Here is a 22,130-nt window from a genome sequence, read left to right as displayed (position 1 = left end):
GGACTCAGATTCTGCGTTCAATACTGACAAGTCAGACCTGCAGCAGAGTAGCTAGATCGATGGGAGTCGGGCTCATGAGCAGCCCCCATGGCCATGACCCAGCCCTGGGGCTCGTGGGCCCATCATGTTTACGGGCAGAAGCTGGTTGACCTCCCCTGGATGCGTCATCCCATCCACACAGGTGTTCAGTGCTTCCTCCTCAGTGTGAGTTCTCTGTGGGCGCTCAGGTGAGACACAAAATCCCACATGGTGTGCTCACCTGCGCACGTTCATTCAGGGGACCTTTCCCAGGCCTCCCTGTCTCTAATCTCATCCGTCTGTCATGCTCCTTCCAGACCCTGATGAACCAGTCAGGTGACTTGTGATAGCCCAGAGCTTTATGTCTATTCTTACTTTCGCCCTCTTCCCGTCCCATGCTGAGTTAATGTCTGCTTATCACCGTCGACATCAGCACCACATGTGCTCAGGGCTCTGCTTACTGGAAGTGCTCTCACGACCGGCTTTCCTGTCTTTCCAAGTTGTCCCCATGTGAGGCGACCGTCAGTAATCCAGGCACCAATGTTTTCCTCCTCTTCAGTGTGTGAAGGAGAGAGAGCACGCCTCCCCAGAGTGTGTCACTTTGGCATAAGGATTATTTTGAGCCGAAGGCAACTGAGAAGAAGCCCTCCCCCTCGTTGCCTAAAAGCGGGCCATATACCTGTAACCTCCCGCCCCTCCCCTCTCTTCCAGGAAGGACAGAAGGTAACCACCCAGGACACCGCTAGCTAGACCCTTACCAGCCTAGAGGGGCCCCAGAGGAATGTACATGCTAAACTTTACTAACTAGGTTATTTCTTCCATTGGTCCCCTGATATATTTACCTTCCCCCAGTGCGCTGCCCCTAGAAACTCAGATTTCTTTTCCTTTGTCTTGTTTCTTCTCTGAAAATGTATATTTTTTTATTAAGATGTGATATAAACCCCGGTTCTAACTCCTGACTTCTCAGCTAGTGCCCCCGTGTGTCTGCATGACACACATGTTAATAGACTTCTGGTTTTCTCCTTCATCTGTCTTTTGTGAGTCTAATTTATAGGCCCCCCCTGGAGAACCCAGGAGGGTCCTCCCCTACAGAACTCACAGAGAACCCCACAAGATTACAAGTATGAGCTGGGGGAAAGGCGTTGGTCGACGCCAAGTTCTGGCCGTGTTCATGGGACGCATGCTCTCTGGACCAGGTGGGGCCACCCCAGGTGTGTTTCCTGCCGTGAACAGGTGTCTTGCTCCAGAATCCCAGGGGTCTGCACTGCCACTTTTGGGGGCTTGTTAGGTGTTATAGGCGTGAATCTGTAATAAAATTATCCCTCTATTTAAATCTGACCCTATGTAAATCTTGGCAGCCTTGTCATTCTTCCAAATAGTCAGAATGATACCTGCTATCCCCAAAACCTAAAGATTGTTGTTCTTTTTTCTTGGTGGCAGGAGTTGGAAGGTGCAGCAGCTTGCCGTTCACCTGGGAGGGGATATTTTGTGGGGTGCAGGCCACTGGACCCAATATTCGCTGAACAGAACCACATGGAAGAAAAGATAACTGGTCGTCCTAATGCCATTAATTAATTAATTCATCTTTCCCACTGAAATAAACTGTCATCTTTATCCTAAATTAAATCTTTATACACTGTCATGGAAATGTCTCCAAATACGCAAAGACGTACGGGTAACTTAAAAGCAAGTAGCTGAACAATATGGTTAGTATTTACATACATTACAGTTACAGAAATAAAAATATATTTAAAGAAAAAAACGAGTGTAATAGTGGTTTCTTTTGGGGAGGGGAGGGCAGTGGGATACAGGTAGAGGGAAATTTTCCCTTTTTACCTCATAACAATTGCTAAAAGCTAACATTTATTGCCCATTTCAGGCCTTGTTCTGCAGCTTTGCCCGTTTTCTTTCCTGACTTTCGACGAGCCTGTGAGGAAGTTAGGAGGGCAGCATCTCGCCAACGACACTATTCCCGAGTTCACACTGTGTACCTCAGCTTACGGACAGACTATCTGACTGTGACCTGAAACCGTTACTTCCATCCTCACCAGCAAAATGTAAATAGAAGTGGCCCCTAAGGAATGGGGTTGTTGTGAGGACCACGTGGGATGCCCAGCAGTCCTCCCTTTACCTCGGCGTGGCTCTTGGGACTTCCAGTGACCCGAAGCAGATGGTCCTCCTCCTGCCGCCGGGGCTGGGGGTCTGTAGGTGCCTGATACCGTCATTCTATTTTATTATTAGTTACAGCTGTTAATCTCCTACTGAGCCTAATTTACAAGTTAAACTTCATCATAGGTGTGTACGTGTAGGAGGAAACACCTGATCTGTAGGATTCGGTCCTACCCCTGGTCTCAGGTGTGCACTGGGGGTTTCGGGTCGTCTCGCCTGCGGGTGAGGGGTGCGGCACGTGTAGATGGCAGCCCCAGATGCTCCTGAAACCACTGTCACTGTTATGATCATCATTGTCTCCATTTCACAGATGACAAAATTGAGGCACAAAGGTTTTAAGTGACTCGCGAGTAAGAGGTAAAGCCACGTTCTTGACCCAATCTGACACCAAAACTGACGGGCTCCATTACTAATCAAACTGCCTTCTCAATTCTCCTGCATCTTCGAGGATTCTGTAAGCAGGCTTAGGAATGAACGCAGGTTACTCACGTATCTTGGAGAAATTTAAAACTGTCAGAAATGTGAAAGGAGCATAAGTAATTTTCTACAAGATGGACAGAGATTTCTAAACTATCACCTGTGTGATTTTTAAGAGAGCCTTGTAGATATTAATAGTTTTATTTAAAAACAGCTTTACTGAGCTACAATTTACATACCATAAAATTCACCTGCTAATGGTGGTTGATTGTTTTTTTTTTTAAAAAAGGGAAGAATCCTAGTTAGGAGTTTTGTTTTGGCTCATGGTACAATTTTCAAAGTCACTCTGGTATTTAGCTTCGTGTGCAATAATTTGATTCAATTCAACCCACTCACAGTTGTGAAGCACCAAGAGGGGAGAAGGCCTTGGGGAATACAGCAGTACCTGTGAAAGTCCCCAGGCTTCCCTCAAGTTTAACGCTGGTGTTTTTTGATAATTTGCATTTCATTATTTTTGTCCTCCTTTCCTCTTGATGTAAATCATGATTAAATTAGACACAATGCCCCTGCTCTTCTGTGTGTGTGATACTTAGTGATCCATTCACTGTTTCTGCTGTCAGGATTTTCCTCTTCCTTCCTGTTTGTTCTGAAGAAGCTGCACTCACTCGTGGTAAAGGAAAGACTTCTCTGATGTTTACTATATTCCTTGGAAGTAATTCCAACCTCGTGTCTTAGGCTGGTCATTCTGGTCTCAGAATCTCCCTAGTCAGCAAGATTCCTGTGGTTACTATGAAACCCCACCACGGGTTTCACACTCATATTCGCGGGGCCCCTTCGTTCTGAATTTCCCACATCCCGTGTCTGGTCACAGCCCGGCCTGAGCTGACATCACGCCTCCGTTTATTCCGAGCAGGGTTACTTTGTACCGGGGATAGTCCTTCTCCCTGGGGACCTGGGTCTGGCGTGTGCGACGAGCCAGAGAAGATCCAGGGGAAAGCGCATGGAGGTTCCGGGAGAGTCACGGATCGTGGGGGTGGACGCCGTGATGCTGCAACGGTGGGTGTAGCCGTCAGGACAGAGCTCACGAGCCGCCTGGGGCAGAGCCCAAGTCTGACCCTCGGCTCCTTGGTGTCGACGGAGCTGGGAGGAACACGGACTCTGGACTCAGAAACTCATCGATCCAGATCTCAGTTTTATCACCTTGGACGGCTTACTTAACGTCTCTGGGCCTGTATTCTCACCTCTAAAGTGGGTTAATAGAGAGGTTTTAAAACTTTCTTGTTTCTGGTTTCCTGGGTCTTAGTAATTTTTTTTGAAGTGCCTTTGGACCAAAAGAGATGTCCAACAGTCCTATTGATGAAGTAGTTAGGTCCAAATCAACTTGAAAATTATTTATGTTCCCCAAACGTAGAAACTATTTGAAAAAATAAACATAAATTGAAAGAAAAATTATTACTATTTTTAAAGATTTATTGATTCCTTTTGAGAGAGCGAGCATGAGTGGGGAAAGGGCAGAGGGGGAGGGAGGCTCCCCGCTGAGCCGCGTGTCCTCATTCTCGGGGCACTTGCTGGGACAAACTCTCGATCTCTGTGGGCCTCTGTGGTGCTGCTCGTTAGCTGAGAGAATAACCACTCCTCCCAGGACTGTTCTGAGCCTCAACCCTTGGCGTCGACTAGAACAAAAAGGGTTCTTTCACAAGGACCACAGGAAAGAGGACCTAACTGTCTCTCGTGTGAACATCATATATCTGGACGTTGGAGATGTGTTTTTGATCTCAAGCATATTCTTCTGTTTGCGACAAGAGTTTGTCACTCAGTTTAACTCTGCGCGTTTGCTGCCTCTTCTGTGTCGGCCTCATGATCCAGAGGCGTTTTACTTTCCCAGGGGGAATAGGGGAGAAGAATTGTTTGCCTTCTCCGATAGGTCCAATCCTTAAACCACGCAGGACACATGATCCCTCTCTAGGAAACGGTGCCTTGAGAAGTATTTTTACCCAGGAGAGAGGAGGAAAGAGTCCCCAGCTCTGATAGTTGGCCAGGTGAGGGGGCAGAGCCGACAGCTCTCCTTCAACCTCCAGACTCCTGGTGGAGGAGAAGACAGGTGCTTTCACGGGGAACGAATGAGACCTGAACTGGAGACTCTGGTCGTTGAGAACGGTTTCAGAGATCTGATTGACTGCTGGGGCTGGAAGCCTGGGGTGGACAGTTTTGTCTGCCGAATATCACTGATGGTGTTTTGATCATGAAAGTCAGGGTCCAGGAATTGGGAATAGAGGTCAAAGAAGCGAAATTGATCTGTGTGATAAAGTCATGGGAATTTCCTGTTTTTCCTGGTGGTCCCAAAAATGTGTTCAAGGGCCTCTGAATTTGGGGAAGCGGACAAAGGGAGGGTACGGGCGAGAGGGAGGTGAGGGCCCGAGAGGAGAAGCAGCAGGAAAGATGCCGGTGTGCCATGGGGACCAGAGGCTTTGACAGTGAACTGTGGCTCGTGTCCTCTCCTGCGCTCCTGTCTTCCCCCTCAGGCTGCCATCAACCTGCTCCTCAGTGCGGTTGTGACGGCCCGGGCGTGGGGAGGGGGGCTGCGCCCTGCCGAGGAGGACAGCCGGCCTGGAGGGTGGCAAGCCCCAGATGCCCGCGGCGAGGCTCCAGAAGGAGCGTGGAGAAGAGACGCTGGGGACGGAGAAGAGACGCTGGGGACGGAGAAGAGGCGCTGGGGACGGAGAAGAGGCAGAAGAGATGGGTGGCCTGCCGGGGCGTGGAGGTCCTCAGGGGCCGAGGGGCGCTGCGGTCCGCTGGGGGCCGGGGGAGGGCAGGGCAGACCAGGGGAGGGGAGGCAGACGGGGGGGCTCTCATTTTTGTGTTCAGGTGTTTGAGAAAAATTGAATCGCAGCCGGCTTGGCTGGCTCGGGGTGCCCACCCCGTGAGGAAGGCCAGGCCCACGTGGGTCTCACAGAGGCACATTGTCTCCCGGGCGCTCCCGCCTGCAGGGACTCCGGGAGCTGTGAGAGGGGACCTCGGTGATCTGTGCGCCACGGGGAGCTGGCCAGCCAGCCAGAGGCTCCGGCTCCCTGCCCGGCTTCACCTTCTGCCCCCCCCCGGTCCTCAAAGAGCCTGCCCGCCCCCCGGGAGTTCCCGGGCGCCCGGCGAGGAGGACCGACTGGCACCAGAACGAGGAAGACAGGACGAAAGTCCCCTGCGCAAACAACAAGCAGAGCCAGAGAACAAAGTGTGCAGTTCCAGGAAGAGCTAGCGACCACGTCCCTGGGGCCAGGTGGAGCCCGCGTGAAACCGCTCTTTCATCCAAAGCCCCGGGGTCCATGTTATTCTGGGGAACGTGCCAGAAAACCAGGCGGCTGGCGGCTAAGGGTGCAACCGTCTCCAAGTCAGAGTCCTCCACCTCCCCGCCGGCCTGCGCCGTCCTTCCTCCTCCCGAATCCCCGCGCCATCCTCCCACACCGACGCCCTCCTGCAGACGCCGTCTGTTCCCAGCAGCCTGCTGACAGATGCCTGGAGCCCAGGACCGGCTGCAGCTCTCTCTGTTCAGGGTGTCGTGGGAGGGTGTGTTCCTGTGTGTGCGTCCGTGGGCCCTGCAGTCTTTCTCAGGGAAGGCTTCATGGCTCGGAGCATCCGTCATGGGCTGCACTTCTGGCTCTTAGGGTTCACTTAGCCTGAGAACAGAGACACCAGGGGTACCCAGTGCAGTGAGTTGCCGTGAAGATCAAAGGAAACACCTGTAAACACATACTAGATGCTCAGTAGAAATGATCTCACACACCACTGGGGGGAGTGTCCATTAGGACACCTGATATCCAAGGGGGCTTGGGGCTGTATGCCAAAGCCGAACGTATGCACAGCGGGTGCCCAATTCTACCCCTGGGTCCACACCACCCTTGTCTTTGTTAGCGTCTATGACCACCGTCATGGGAAATACGGTCTGAGTTCTGAAGAGCCAACTGACAAAGTTTTGACTTACAACCCAGTCACAACTTGGGGCCTGTCTGTACTGTATTTTAATAGTTCTGTGGTTTGGTGCCTGTTGGTACTCAAATGCTCGAGCTTCACTGGCCTGCGCTTCTTGGCACAACAAGGCCAGGTTAGTCATGTAGTCATGTTTTGGAATTTGGGGCTCTGTCATTAGAAGAATAATTAAATCTTGGGTAGGAATTGGCTGACATCCCCAAGTAGACAAGGGCAGGTGCCATGATGCTGGGCCACTAGGCATGGGTTCTTGGCATGACAGGTATTACCCTGAAATTTCACCATCAAGGACACTCTTACCTGCGTAAGAATAAAACTCTCATTTGGTGAAATTTAACTCAATGGTCTTTTATTCTCTCCTCGGTAGAATTTTTACAGTTGGTTGCAATGTTCGACAAATAAGGCCTTGTTGAAATAATTTTTGGTGTAATTATGAAATTGTCAGCCAATTCTACTTTGTTCCCAATTTCTTCCCTTCTTTCTTTATACCTCCTCTGTCATCTGCTTTTAGTTATTGTATATAAGTATATAATACATAAGTGTAAATAGTATAGGAATGTAATATGTATATAAATGCATAGGGTAGAAATGCATGGACGTATACATAGCATATAAATGTAATACTTATGCACACACTTTACAGATGACTTTAAGTTATGGCATCTTCAGTTTGGAAACCAGCCGAATGATATTATTCACATGATAAAAAGTTTGCATTTAAGGCACGGGGGTTGGGAAGGCTATGTCCCGGGGACCAGGCGCCCCCAAAATGTGGTCCACGGAGCAGCGCCTGTGTGCGTAAGCTGCTTGCTCCCCGGATGAGACCCCGAGTCCACAGCACTCGCTAGCGAGCATTTGTGGCTTCCGTAAGCAATTTCTCAGAGTAATTCTGCGCCTGTTGAATCTGTCTGTAACAATGTCTTCCGAGGACAAGCAAGGGGTTTGTCCTATGCTGCTTCTCCTCCTCTTCTTCTTTCCCTTGTCCTCCTCCTCATCTAGATACAGAAGTCCGCTGTTCCCTGGGTGCGGGGGGCATAGATTGTTGCTTTCAGTTTGCAACAGTAACAGTTGACACCATTGTTGGGAAGGTCACGGAGAGGACGTGACCCCCAGGCGACTCCCGAGCTCCATCCGGGCACTCCGAGGCCCCTCACCCCCTGCCCAGCCCCGGCCCCCATCTGGGGGTGTCCATCCCGCCTGCCGGCGTCTGAGGGCCGAGCCCAGCTGAGGCCTGGCGGTGACCCCTCCCGTCCCCGCGGCAGGTGCGGGTGCAGACACGTGCTGGGTGCCCAGGACGAGCCTGCAGGTGAGTGTCCTTCTGGTGTCCCCCGCGGTCTGTCTGCAGCCCGTCCCCCCACCCCCCCAGGTCAGTCCCCGCCCTGGTGCCCTGGTGTCTGGGGCTGATTTCAGATTTCACCGGGAAGCACCTTTCCCGACCTTCCAACCAACCACCATGTAAATACTTCCTTTACTCTGAAGCTCCATTAAAAAAAAAATCCCATTGTGTAACCAGCATTTTTAAATTATTGACTAAAGTCGACTTCTTCAGCTTGATTTTCAGGATCTTTCACGATGCAAGCCCCATGTAACAGTCTGAACACCTCTCATTTCTCTTAAAGAGTTACAGAATTTTCTCTTTATTGTCTATTTAAGCCACTTCTCTTCCCAGAGCGTATTCTCTGCTTATTTGTTTATAAATGTATTCTCCGTGTCATGAATATTTATTTAGCGTTTACTCAGTGCTGGGCGGGGAGCTCCATCCCCAGTCCTTGTTCAAACATGCACCTGCTCTTGGGGGACGCCCTGAGGCTGGCCTTCCCTGTGAGTACAGTCGGAGAAAGTACCGATACTGTCAGAGGAGAGTCGGCAGATTCGGGTGTAACCTCGGCTGGTCGGGTCCCCTCACCTCCTGAGTCTCATTTGTGCACTTGTCTGTAAAATGGGGATGATAGTGATCTTTTCCTCACAAAGATTCATTTAAAAAATGATAATGAGGCAAAAACGCTTGGCATAACGTATAATACACTCCCTGTTATTTTACTCTTTTTCCTGTGAAAAAAATTTCCTTTTTATTCAATCCAATTTGGCCACCAAAGGGATGTTCTACAGCAAACACCACACCAGTGCTGTTCCTGTCTTTCTGGTCCAACGTCCCTGTTTTCTGGAATACCCACTCCTGCTTTCCCATCTGCCCCGATCCTATATGTCAGGATGGGATTCAAAACCCCACCCCTCCATAATTATTCGCGGGCCCTTAACTTTTCTGGCATTTTCTTACAGAACTCCTTCAGCTCCTGGCTGGGTCATCTCTGGTGTGGTTGCTCACCTTATTTACGGGATCTTGTCTATCTAATAAGAATGAATATTCTTGGATGGCAAGGAGGATTTCCTGTATGTTGTGCGTATTTTTCTGCTCCGGGGAGCGCGCAGCGTACGGTGGGTAGTGAAGGACACGAGGAAGCCACGCTGTAATGTCCATGTCCAGTGGCCTGCAGGACGCACTGCTCAAGCGTTTCTCTCGAGCTCACCGTCCTCATGATGCGAGCGTCCCAAGTCTGCGCTTTAGCAAAACAGCAAAGCCAAGTCCTCGGACATTTGTGCTTGCAGAAAGCTTTAACCTCAAAGGTGAACATTTCAAATGCCAAGGGGTTCTTATGCTTTTGATAAAACTGGTTGTACCCAAAAATACGTGATAAAAATTTTTCATTTATCCAATTAGTTTGGTATTGTACCGCCTCAGGAATAGGCTTCTCTCCAGTGTCTCTCGGGTGTGGGTTTGGGGGCCGGGTTCTGGGTGCATACAGACAAGGGAGGGGCTGCTGGTCCTGGCCTGGAAGCCTGGGGCTGGGGCTTTGCCCCGGATCCGAAGCAGCAGGGGCTGCCGGATGCCCAGCACTGCGTTCAGCTGCTCGGATGAACGTCCCTGGCACCATCGGCCGTCCTCAGCGGCTCTGCTGCGGGAAGGTGTCCCTTCCCTCAAATGTCCCGCCTTCCAGGAGCTCTAGCCTCTAACCGACTTTCTGAAGAACAGTGTCTGGGAAAATGGCAGGAGAAACTGGTTTTTTGACTTAGAGGGCCATCTTTGAATTAATTTTCACTTTAGATACGTTGTTTTTATTTGTAAAAATAACCTCAAAAGGAAATGAAAAAATTAAATACAAAGTCCTACCATAATCTTAGGAACTAATGTTAGAATTAACTTTCAAATAACGTTAGCTGTTAGCTAGTTGAACGTGGATAACGTAGCAGTACAGACTTTTCTTAGCCCAGACGGACATAGGGAAGCCGACTGCTGGCCCAAGATCAGCGGGACAAAGAATTAATTCTATAGGACTGAATAAACTCAGGTGGGAAATTTCATTTCTGTTACTTATTTGACATTTTAGGAACAATGATCAGACTTGGAAATGGGTCAAAAAGAGAGAGCAATGAGTGTTGTTTCTGTGAAGTAGGGCTGAGTGCGGTCTAGCTGATCCCACAGGAGTATTCAATGCTGTTTCATTCTTGACCCTCTCAGACCCGCTGGGCTGTTTTACACCTTGCAGAAAACTAGTAACAATGCACGTTCTTCCTGTCCACAGTAACACAAACAATCTTGTCCATAGAAAGGCAAAGGCATGTCGTCCCATAGAGATATTAAAATGCAAAAATTATATTTTATGATATTAACCAGTTTTGCATTTATTAGCACGATCGTATGTGTTCTCCAATATCTCTTACTAGTACCCCCAGTAATTAATTGAATAAATAAATTCTTTGACATATGTTCATTTTATGTTTGAGAATCATGATTTTACCTTTGAGGAAATTATAGTTTAGTAATATTGGAGGTTCCACCAAGAAGTCTGAGGTTTCTTGATAAAGTTTTCTTGACAAAGTGTCAAGTAAACTCTGTTTCCTGGGTAGCTCACTCATGTTTGCTCAACCGGGCACATCCTTTCTTGACTTCCCGGGTGAATTCCAAGTAACAACAGAACTTTAGCTTTGCTTACTCTCTGTTTCTATGGCTTTTCGTCTCTCTCTACTGTGTTTTGTTTTTCTTTCTGATTTGCATAGTCAAGAACTTATTTTCAATTGGTTGCATCAATGATTCGGAATTTGGTTTTATAGCATAACCATTTGGTCAACTAGATGGTAGAGATGAATTCTCTGTTGGATGAGAAACAACATAGAATCTAGTTGATTAGTCTTTTTTGTTTGTCTGTCTGTTCATCAATTTGTGAGCTCAAATCAGTACAGAATTTTGTGCCCACTTGGAAAGAGAATAGCTCTGAGATGTAGACCAGTTAATTTTTGTATTTCTGTGTTTATTCTTGACTCCTGGCTGAAATGTGAGACTGAAACTATAAGCTCTCTGGGTGCTTATGAGTCTGTATGTGTTTGTGTCTGAACTAAAAAAAGGCTCTCCCTTTAATTGTGAGAGTGGGAAATGTTTTACAAGTTCTGGAAGGCATTAATACTGGAGGGTATTAAGGAGTTTGATTATAATGTCTTCTATTATTATTTTTTAAAATTTTATTTAAATTCAAGTTAGTTTATATGTAGTGTAGTATTGGTTTCAGGAGTAGGATTTAGTGATTCCTCCCCTACATATAACACCCAGGGCTCATCACAGCAGGTGCCCTCCTTAATGCCCATCCCCCATCTAGCCCATCCCCCACCCACCTCCCCTGTTTGTTCTCCAACGTTGAGGGTCTCTTATAGTTTGCCTCCCACTCTGTTTTTATCTATTTTATTTTTCCTTCCCTTCCCCTATGTCCACCTGTTTTGTTTCTTAAATTCCACATATGAGTGAGATCATATGGTATTTGTTTTTCTCTGACTGACTTATTTCACTCAGCATCATACCCTCTAGTTCCATAATGTCTTCTAATTAAAGAAGCTCTGTTCTGATTATTTTTGTAGAGGTAAATAAACACTTATATAATTCTAATATTCCCACAATTCACAGAAAATAAGAAAAGTGAATTTTTAATATGGTAAATGTACTAATTTTTTAAAAAAAATCCTTTTTTAAATACAGGGACTGTACTGCAGAAACATCTGAAGAATTAAGTTCACATAATAACGCTAAGTCTTTGGCAAATCAGAACGGTTTAATAATTGTGACTTTATGAAAAAAAGCTAAATCTTTTCTCTGATTTATCCCTGTGAAGTATAATACAAGTATGCATTTCATTTAATTTTTAAATAAGAAATGGGTTTGTTTTTTTCATGAAAATACTAGTTAATTTGTACTTTTTCAGTGAGGCTTTCCCTGGCTTATCAGACTTAAAATTACAAACTTCCCCCCAACCCCCTAGTCCCAATCCATTGACACTGCTCTACAATTATTTTTTTCCTTAGAATTTATCATCTTTTAACATACTATATAATTTTTTTTAAAGATTTTATTTATTTCTTTGGGACAGAGAGAGGGCACAAGCAGGGGGAGGGGCAGAGGAAGAGGGAGAAGCAGACTCCCTGCTGAGCGCGATCCCAGGACCCCGGGACCATGACCTGAGCAAATATCAAGAGTCGGACGCTTAACCGACTGAGCCACCCGGGCGCCCCGTAACACGCTATGTAATTTAAGCACTTGTTATGTATACTGCTTGTTGCCTGTCTTCCTTGGAAGCTCCCTAAGGGCAGGAGCTCTTGTTTTGTTCGCTGATGTGATCCTTGGGTCAAGCAGATGCTCAACAAAAGCTGTGGAATCGGTGAATGTGGAATCGATGCTGGATGCCAACACAGACGAGAAGTCACTACCAAGATCAGTCAGCCTGACCAGCTCCTGGAAGATCCTCTCTCTCACTCTGTCCAGACCAGACCCTGGAAACATGCAGACACAGCAGCAGCCCCCAGAAATCGCAGAGCCTGATGCTGAATTGCTGAGACGATTCCGAGAGGGAGATCCACTGATGAGGCTGATCGATGAGAGTGGCTGAGCCCAGACTTCATCCCTGAGCACCCCGCCCTCAGGTGCCTCAATTCCTTCCCAGTTTCTAAACTCAGCAAGAAGGCCAAACTGAGATGGGGGCCTTCACCCTTCCCATAGCCAGAAACCAATAATCCCATGGAAATGGGAGCTCACAGAGGAAATTAGTGCGACATCTCCGGAGAGCAAGGTGTCCAGAAACAGCTCACACCCTGAAAAACTATGTCTGAACACGCAGAGAGCATTGATAAGAATTTGATCATGTGTTAAGTCAAAGGACAACTTGTCTGAAATGGACAGTTTCTCCAAAACATATAATTTCTAAAACGGACATTGGGAAACCAGAGATCTGAATAGCCCTAGATGAATGAAAGAAATTGAGTTTATAATGCAAACCTTCCCAAAGAGAACTCCAGGCCCAGGTGGCTTCACTGTAAATTCTATTAAACATTTAAGGAAAAAAATACTGACCATAGACAAGCTCTTTCATGTAATGGTGGAGAAGATACTTCCTAACTCGTTGAGAGAGACAAGCATACACCAAATATCGAAACCAAACCAACACCAGAAAAGAAAATCTCTGGCTGATACCCCTCATGTACACAGATGCGAGCATTTTAAACAAAACGTTAGCAAAACAAAGCCTGCAATATATAAAGAGGATAATAACATCATGAGTAAGTGGGGTTTATTCCAGGAATCGCACAAGGTCTGTTGAAGATTTGGAAAGTCATTTTATTTAATTGATAATAAAAAATAAAGGGATAAATACAAGAAGCCTGTTTCTTTCAGTGAAATCTGAGCCGGCTGAAACTTGTTCACATGTTTCTGTGATAACTTGTAATTGGCAGAGGAAGGGGGGGGGATTGAGAGAGATTGATAATGTGGTTGCACTTCTTCTGGAAAGGTGTAAGTCCTGTCGGTGAACCCTAACCCCCGGGTGTACTGATGTGAAAAACGACAGAGCTGAGCTCGTGTTCCTTTGCAGGAAGGAGAATCCAAGCCTTCTTTTCTCGTTCCTTCCCCCTCGCCACGTTGAACTGCTTTGGGTTCCTGCAGCGAGTGTGGTCCATGCGGCTCACTTGGCAATCCCTTAGTATCCACGGTGCTCCCTGCACGAGCTCACGCCCATTTCGGGTCTTAGCGCGTGACTGTGAGGGTAGCACACCTCTCAGGGTTGTTGTGAGTCTCAAAGCACACAGGGTGCAACGAGGCTTGAAAACCAATAGTACTGGGGCGCCTGGGTGGCTCAGCCGTTAGGCGTCTGCCTTCGGCTCAGGTCATGATCCCAGGGTCCTGGGATCGAGCCCCGCATCGGGCTCCCTGCTCAGCGGGAAGCCTGCTTCTCCCTCTCCCACTCCCCCTGCTTGTGTTCCTGCTCTCGCTGTCTCTCTCTCTGTCAAAAAATAAATAAAAAAGAAAACCAATAGTCCTGACTACAGTTCTGGGACACCAGCCAAGTGGTGTGGGGTTCGAAGCAGGGTTAGGAACCCGTGTGCTGGAGAGGAGACTGAGGCAGGGGCTTGGCCGCATACCCTAGGTCGGGCAGGAAAGGGTTTCCCATCTGGCATTCGTCCCGGCCCCTGGCACGCTGGTCCACTGGAGAGCAGGACAGACCCTCCGAAACAAGCTCCACTGGCCGTCCGGACTGGGTTCCAGGCATGAACTTTGGATCGAACATTGATTTGGGGACCGGGAAACCTCGTGGCCTGTGGTAGAGACACAGGGACTCTGGTTTGCAGGCAAAGACGGAAGAATCTGGTAGAGACCTTGCCAGTCACCTCCTCCGTAAGGTCCGCTGACGTTATAGAGGTGTTTTCACTGTAGGAACAAACGGATTTTTGGAAAGTCTTGAAAGTTCTTTACTGTATTCAGTTAAGATTCCTGGACGACCAACAACTTTCTTCTAGGAGAGCGATCCTTAAGATTTTGTGTTTTCTTTTGTGATTTGTGCTTTGATTTTTGTACTGAGAAACATAAAAACCAAGAAAAAAAGAAAACCCAAGGCTCTTGTTGAGCATTAAACCATGTTCTTTTTTTCTATAAGATTTTAATTTATTTGACAGAGAGAGAGAGATTGAACACAAGCAGGGGCAGAGGCAGAGGGGGAAGCAGGCTCCCCACTGAGCAGGGAGCCCGATGCGGGGCTCGATCCCAGGACCCTGAGATCATGACCTGAGCCGAAGGCAGACACTTAACCACTTCACCGACTGAGCCCCTCTGGCGCCCCCGAACCACGTTCTTGAAGTGGGGACAGAGAACAGGTCAGTAGACTGAGCACTGCATGTGATGGAAAACCACCTGAGATCGTTTTCACCTGCCTTCTCACTCTTGTAGAATCCATTTTGCCCCGAGTTCCATGCTAGTATGTGGGGTGGGGGTTCCTGGGGTCGTGGACAGCAGCAGGAAGGCGGTGACTCGCAGGGTCTGTCTCCAGCCCCACCTCCTCCTGGAACTCATGGGTCCCCATCTGTCCACCTGGTCCGGCCTCCCCCCTGGCCCGTTGAATGGGCAACTGACACCCAGCTGATTCCAGATTGCACACCGCTCTCCCACTCACTAAGCCCCAAAACCTTGGAGTCATTCTTTACTCTGTGCTTTTTCTTAATTCCATAAAACACGTTAGGAGCAAGTCCTGCTGGTTTTACCTAGAAATTCTCCTCTGTCTGACCATTGCTAGTGTCTGTGTGGCTGTTTCCTTGGTCAGCGCCGTCCCTGTCTCTGCCCTGGAAGAAAACCACCGTCTGGCGTCCCCGCGCCCCCTCGCTCTTACAAGATGTTTGCCACCCAGCAGCCAGGGTGATTCTCCGAAACTTAAGTGAGATCATGTTATGCACCTGCTCAGAACCCCGCTCGTCTAATTAGTGCAGAACTGATCTCCTTTGGTGGCCAGCGAGGCTCTGCGCCGTCCGGCTGTCTGCCCTCCCCACCTCCCTCCGTCTGAGTGTCTTCCCCCCACGGCCTCCCGCCAGATGGACCTTCCTTCCTGCTGGGCCTCAAATTTGCCCAGCCCCTTCCTCGCACTTACTGCTTCCTCGGCCTCAAACTAGGGGCCTCCATGGCTCCTCCTTGCCTTTCCTCACGTCTCTGAATGGATATCCCCAACTCAGTAAGTCGTCTCCCCAAACACACGTTAGTAAAATGGCACTCCAACACACTTTACCCTCTTCCCTGCTTTGTTTTTCTCAAAGCACGCTCAGTATCTTTCATTACATCTACAATTATTTATTCACTGGAATAGTGACTGTCTCTCCCATCAGAGTGTGTGTGTTCCTTGGGGGCAAAAGCTCCCACCGGAACGCAGCTGAGCCCAGGTCGGTGTCAGCATAAACGCTTCGCAAAAGTTCTGAATGGACTAAGAGTGAACGCAGAGGGTGGAGACACTGGGTGGCTAGATCCTTCAGGAAGGCCAACGGGATTTTTTATGGAGATAAAGCTCTTCTAGGGAAGAGACAAAATCTTTCCAAAGCAACTGCCGGTAACATCCCCGACGTCCAGAAATTGGCACTTGGCAGAGTCATCGTCTACAGTGTGGAAACGTATCCGCCACAGGTCAGCGGTTTTCGTGATGGGCTCGCGTTGGACTCCTGGCCTCCCGGCCTTGGGAGAGGGAGCTGTAAACACATCTACTGCCCAGCCCCAGAAGCTCACATTGCTCATCGTTGCTTTACAGGCCTGGGATTTTCAAGGATAAACAAATTGCTGGCTACTTACACAGACATGCTTTTTTCCCCTTCCCACTGCTGATGATCTAAAATGGATTTATATGTTCCATTTCTCAACTGGTCTCTGCAAATGTTTTCTCACTGAGTCGCTCTGTCCTTCTCTCTTCTCATCTCTCCTCTCCCTCTCTTGTCAGGACAACATGCTGCATTGCACAACAGAAGTTTTATTTCATCCCCAACCATTTGAAATGATGCCCTGAACTAAAGGAAGGGATTCATGGCGGAGAGATGAAGGACGTGTGCATTGTAAGAAGGCTCGTTCAGAACCCAGAGTCATTCACCAATTTCCTGCTATAACTTATTCACCAGCAGTCTTCCCGGTTCTGTTCTTATTTCAATGACAAGAGTGTAGGTGGTGGGAGCAAGGCAGGGACGTTATGGGTACAACAGGATGTGCTTTCGTCCGGTCACGCCCACAATCCACTTGGGGTTGGGAAGGGCACCAAGGACAGGTTCAGCAGATGGAAATGATTGGAGGATCGTTCTCTTCCTTTTACTCGGGTCTATAGGGGTGACGTACAGAAAATCTTTGGCTTGGACTCTCCTATGCTCTGTATGGGAGTCTAAAACTCCAACCTGTTGACCGGCACTATGCATTTTTTCTCAAATGGCTCTCTGTTGGGTAATTTAGCTATGAATATTCACAAAAAACCTCCCATATCATTGTCTATAGAAGGACAAGGCTAAAACCAAGAATAACAAGAAGACACCTGGATAATATAGAAACAAAAGCACTTGAAGGTGCTGTGATAATTTAAAAATATATCAAACAGAATTCCAGATAAAAACCTGCATAGTTCGTTTGCCATCTGCCCCGTGAGACGGAGGTCTAAGGCGTTTCCAAATGACCATGGGGAAAAGAAGAGAGGACCGGACGGACCCGCTGGGTCTGCCGTTTCACACCAGGCTGACTGGAAGCGAGCTTGGTTCTAGCCACAGAAACCTTAGGGCACAGCTCTTAGGGAAGCTCCCCACCTGGGCGAATCCACTCGTCCTTAGTAGCACCTCTGGTGCTTTCCAAGAGCTTTCCGGCCGCCCATAAATAGTTACCCCTGAGGTTAATAGGACAATTACACAGGTCATCAGAAAGAAAACTCCATTCTGCTTACTCTCGATCTCAAGAGGAGCCATTGAACAACACTCTGTTTGAAACTGTTACTTAACAAAACATGCTTGCCCTCAGTTACTCTGAAGCCAAGCGAGGAATATATGTCATAAAGTGTTTCGACACAAAATTGTTTCAGGCGAGCACGTATATATCCCAAGTGAGTTTTGACACAAACAGTCAATGTTTCTTGTGGGCTAGAGAGCCTGTCTTTCCAGAATACGGACCACTGTGTCTGGGAGCCAGAAGTTCTCTGACTCAACAAAGGAATAATAATTTATAAGAATTAGTCTTGAGGGATGGGAATTAACAACAGTCAGGATATTATTTAATTATTGATTTCATTTGGAGTTTGGAAGGGAAAAATTTCAGGTCACTGGTCATCAATCTTCGTGGTGCCATATAGCTCGTGTGTCTTCAGCTATCTCGAGGGATATATACAAATTGCCCGAAATATCTCAAAACAAAATTATTTCGAATTGCTTCAAAACAGCAATTACAGAGCCCCTGAAGAGCACCAGGGACGATCTAAGGGCTTTGTATATTTCGGCTTATATATATATAAGCCTCTACATATCTCTAGGGCGTAAGGACTATTCCATTCTAATTTTACAAAGGAAGAAACTGAGACAGATTAAGGAACTGACCGACACCACACAGCTAAAAAGAACAGATCTGGGTTTGCAGCCAGTCAGACCTCAGAGCACATGCTGTTTTGCTTTCAGTAACGTCCATTTATTTAGTGAAGTGTCTACACTGTGCGTGCCCCCGGGCGAGCCCCGGGCTCCAGGGGACGTCTGGCCGGTGGACTCAGCCCCAGATGTCTTCGGGCCAATGCTTCACTGCCGTGTGGTCCCTGCCCCAGTTAGCCAGGTCGCGCCGTGCAGAGATCATCACATAACCTGGAGCTCCTTGCTTATTATTATTATTAAGACAACAGGTTTATTGAGATGCAGTTCACAAACCATCCAGTTTATCCACTTAAAATGTACAATTCGATGGCTTTTCGTATATTCACAGAGTTGTGCAAACATCACCATCATCACTTCTAGAACATTTTCATCACCCCACGAAGAAACCCCCGCCCCTTAGCGGTCACTGTCCGTCGCCCCTCCCCCAACTCCTGGCAAGCACCCATCAGCTTTCCGTCTCTGATTTTCTGATTCCGAACATTTCATAGAAACAGAAGCCTAGGGTCGGTGGCCTTTTGCGTCTGGTTTCTTAGCGTCCTGTTTTCAAGCTTCATCCACGTTTGTGCGCGCGTCTTCGGGTGTCCCAGCTGTGCGTCCAGGAGTGGAACCGCTCGTTTATTGCTAACTCTGTGTTTAGCGTTTCAGAGCTCCAGGCTGCTTTTACTCCGTGCTCATTGCCATCACGCACGTCTCCTCCGCTGGCTGTTTTTGCAAAAGCGGCTTTGCTTCCTCAATCAAGGCAGTTGACATGGGAAAGCAAGCGTGCTAGAGTTTGTCTTCAACCGTCAAAGATTCAACATCTGCTTGTATAAATAGCCACTTTCAGTAACAGAAACCAAGTGGGAGGCTGGGAGTCACGGCCAGGAACGGCCCGACCCCTCCTTCATCCGGTGACACCAGTTTAATCAGTGATGGTGACAGCAACAGCTAATGTGTGGAGTGCTGTGGGTGTTCCAGGCGGCCCATGAAGTACGCTAAATGTATTTATCACCTAATTTTAGACTCACTTAATCTTTAGAATCCTTACATTTTAGAGGGTAAGGTTAAAAAAAGTCATAACAATGACAAACAGCTGTGTTTTCCCTGTACTGATGAGTAGGTAAGAAAGAGAAAAGGCTTAGCTTGAAGTAGGAAAAACTAAACAGAGAGACTCCCCTAAATGGAAAACCACTCCGGAGAGACTCCCTCGGAAGGGTTAAAGATGGTTCTCGGTGGGTGTTTTATTGTCAGGAAGCAGGAAATGCAGTGAGTTACTGTTACTTCTCCTGGGTGTGCGTGCTCACGATACTCTCTCGGGTTTTGGGTTTCCGCTAGGTACAGTTTGTTGCCAAATAAAGTGTGATTGAAGCTAGTAAATATTAAGAGAAATGAGGAACTGTTCTTAGACATTTTTATGGCTTTTGTTAAAAGTTTTCCTCTTGCCAAGTGTCCATCTCTTGCCTAGCGTGAAAATGCATTTGAATAGGTTTGCCTGCTATGACCTACTTCAAAGACCAGTGAGTACACGGAGCTAATCAACAAACAACGAGAAACAAGATTTACACGGTATTTTGTTTGTGATGTGTCCAAGGTAAAGACAGACAGATTTGTATTCATCACAATGAATGCAGGGGCCACAAAAGCCACTGCTTATAAAGAGTAATTACAGTTTGTACGGCAATGATGTTGTCTATTAGAGTTATAATACGTGTAGGGAATCCACAAATAGGTGTCTTCTTGGTAACAAAAACCAAATTTATCAATTTGCCTCCGTATATTAGGTAAGAAAAAAAAGGCAGTGGGTGTCTCATGGAAGAGAGCATTGTGTCAATTCTGATTTTATGTGAAGCTGACCATACGGAAATTGCCCATTTAGATTAGATTTATGAATCTGCAACCATGACAACATTTAGAAGCTTAATTATTTTCGATGAACTCTAAGTTGCCCTTAGGATTGAAGGCCGTGGGAAGAATCCCTATCCTACATCCTGCTTTAGTCCTTGCGGTCCAGGGACCAGCTGCTGGCGGTCATGAACACTCCCCAGAAAACACTAGACCTTCTGATTAGCAGCCAATCCAGGAGCTAGATTTCAGCACACTGACCACATCCTCCTTCTCTGTATCATACTTGTACACTTTTGGTCCTGAAAAGAAGTAAATGTAGCCTAAAAGAGACAAAGTTGAAAATGTCGTTACTGGAAATGACTTGCAGATCCATAAAGGGAGGGTTTGTAGGTGGCCCCAGAGGGGGGCTGGGGACGCGCCAGGTGGTAGCTGCCGGTCTGCGCCCGGCTCTCACAGAGCCCGAGGGCCCAGCACCTCTCTCTTCTCCGTCCCCGCTCCTCACTTTCTCCCAGGGGTGCTTACCCAGCAGGTGGGGCTCAGCTGTGTTGGAGCCGCTGCTCCCCTCCAGGGAATCCCCCCTCTTCTGTCCCTGCCCAAACCTCTAACTCGTCCCTAAAGCTCAGCTGAAGTCCCACCGTGCAAACTCCCACTGTGGATGCCGGTTCTCCTCTTTCCTTTCTCAGCTCACTTCTTGCAGTCACTGTGAGGTCTGCGCTCCACTCAGTACTGGTCATAGACTGTCTTGGTTCTGGTACTGTGATCTCTGCTGGACGGAGGGGCATTTCCCAGAGCTATTAGCCATCCCACAGGAGCAGGGAACGTGTCTGGAACTCTCTTTGAATTTCTGAACAGAGGCCAGCTCTGTGCTCTAGACTCAGGAAGGTGTCGGCTGGTCCACGAGATTCAGTCACATTTACTCAACCCTGTTCAGTTCAGCTTTCCCCGCTCTGTGTTAAATTTCAGGAGTTGGGTGAGGGGGTGGGGAAAGGCTCTGGGAAGGTTGACAGTATGTGCATTTTCAAGAGGAAAGAGGCCGTTTTGACTGGGTGGGCTTTAAGACGTAACCAGCTTATGGACTGAAGCTATACTTCTAAAACTTGCTATTGGCAGAGAGAGAGTCTCGATGGTAGACATTTTGTACTCTTTCTAGTAGTTGATCTGGTTACCTAAATTTGTAAGGGACTCGGAACCAAGCACTCCCATCTGGAAACCTGTTTTGTCATAGGTTAAAGCAGAGCCCAGATTTCCTGTTACAGTTTTTCCGCAAAGAAAGATTTTGGTGGAGATGCTCACCATTTAGTTCCACGGCAGCATCTATTTGGCCATTAACTCCTGAGAATTCCTCTTCCGTGTTCTTTGGGTAGTCTTTTTCCATTTTCCTTTTTCTTTCATCATAGCTGGAAGAAGTATTATTCCATAAATAATGTTAACAAGAGGTTTTTATTGATTGTAGGTGACACAGTGCATCATTAGCCAGGCTATGACTTACTTTAGATGTGTGTCTGTGTGTCTCTCTGTGCCTCGCCTGCCACACCCACCCACCCACACGCACACGTGTGCACACACGTGCATGCACATGCACGTGTGTGCACACACGCACCCACACGCACACACGTGCACACACACCCACACGCACATGTGTGCACACACACGCACCCACATGCACACGTGTGCACACACATGCACCCACACGCACAGTGTGCACACACACGCACCCACACGCACAGTGTGCACACACATGCACGCACACCCACACGCACACACGTGCACACACACGCACCCACACGCACAGTGTGCACACACACGCACCCACACGCACACGTGTGCACACACACGCACCCACACACACACGTGTGCACACACACATATGCACACACACGCACACGCACACTATATCACTTCTCTCCCAAGTTCCTTAGATTCTAGGACTGCTCATTTGCTCTAAATAGTCTGTAAATAGATATATTCTTAGAATTAGTCTTAGAATTATGTATATATTATAGCAACATGTTCCTATAATTAAAAAAAGATATGTTGCCTTTCAAAAGGAACTCTACATGTATTTTTGCTGCTTTATTCTCTGTTGCAGTGCTCCCCCACCCCACTCCATGTAAGTACTTCTGGGCTTGGATTCTTATCCAAGACTCAGCTGAGAGCCCTTCGTGGACTTTTATCCATGGGCTCCGTTGCTCTGTATCGGTAGAGGGACTGGACAAACAACGCACAACGAATGAATAAACACATATGCAAACAGTCAGTAGGTAAAGATAAGTAGCAAGAAAATC

The 22,130-nt window shown here is 47.7% G+C and overlaps 1 protein-coding gene across 1 annotated transcript in view; it reads right to left on the bottom strand.

Annotated features, from left to right (window-relative positions):
* Positions 1-20,064: 20,064 nt before the first annotated feature.
* Positions 20,065-22,130, bottom strand: part of MMP20 (matrix metallopeptidase 20) — a 47,150-nt gene continuing 45,084 nt past the window's right edge. The window contains exons 9-10 of the mRNA XM_036068516.2: positions 21,139-21,242; positions 20,065-20,165 (exon numbers count right to left, since the gene is read on the bottom strand). Coding sequence (XP_035924409.2) covers positions 20,065-20,165; positions 21,139-21,242 — 205 coding nt within the window. The remainder of the gene's footprint in view (positions 20,166-21,138; positions 21,243-22,130) is intronic.

Source organism: Halichoerus grypus, chromosome 11 (genome assembly GCF_964656455.1).
Source record: "Halichoerus grypus chromosome 11, mHalGry1.hap1.1, whole genome shotgun sequence".
NCBI lineage: Eukaryota > Metazoa > Chordata > Mammalia > Carnivora > Phocidae > Halichoerus > Halichoerus grypus.
The sequence above is the reverse complement of the archived record's forward strand: the minus strand, read 5'-3'. Positions and strand labels throughout refer to the sequence as shown.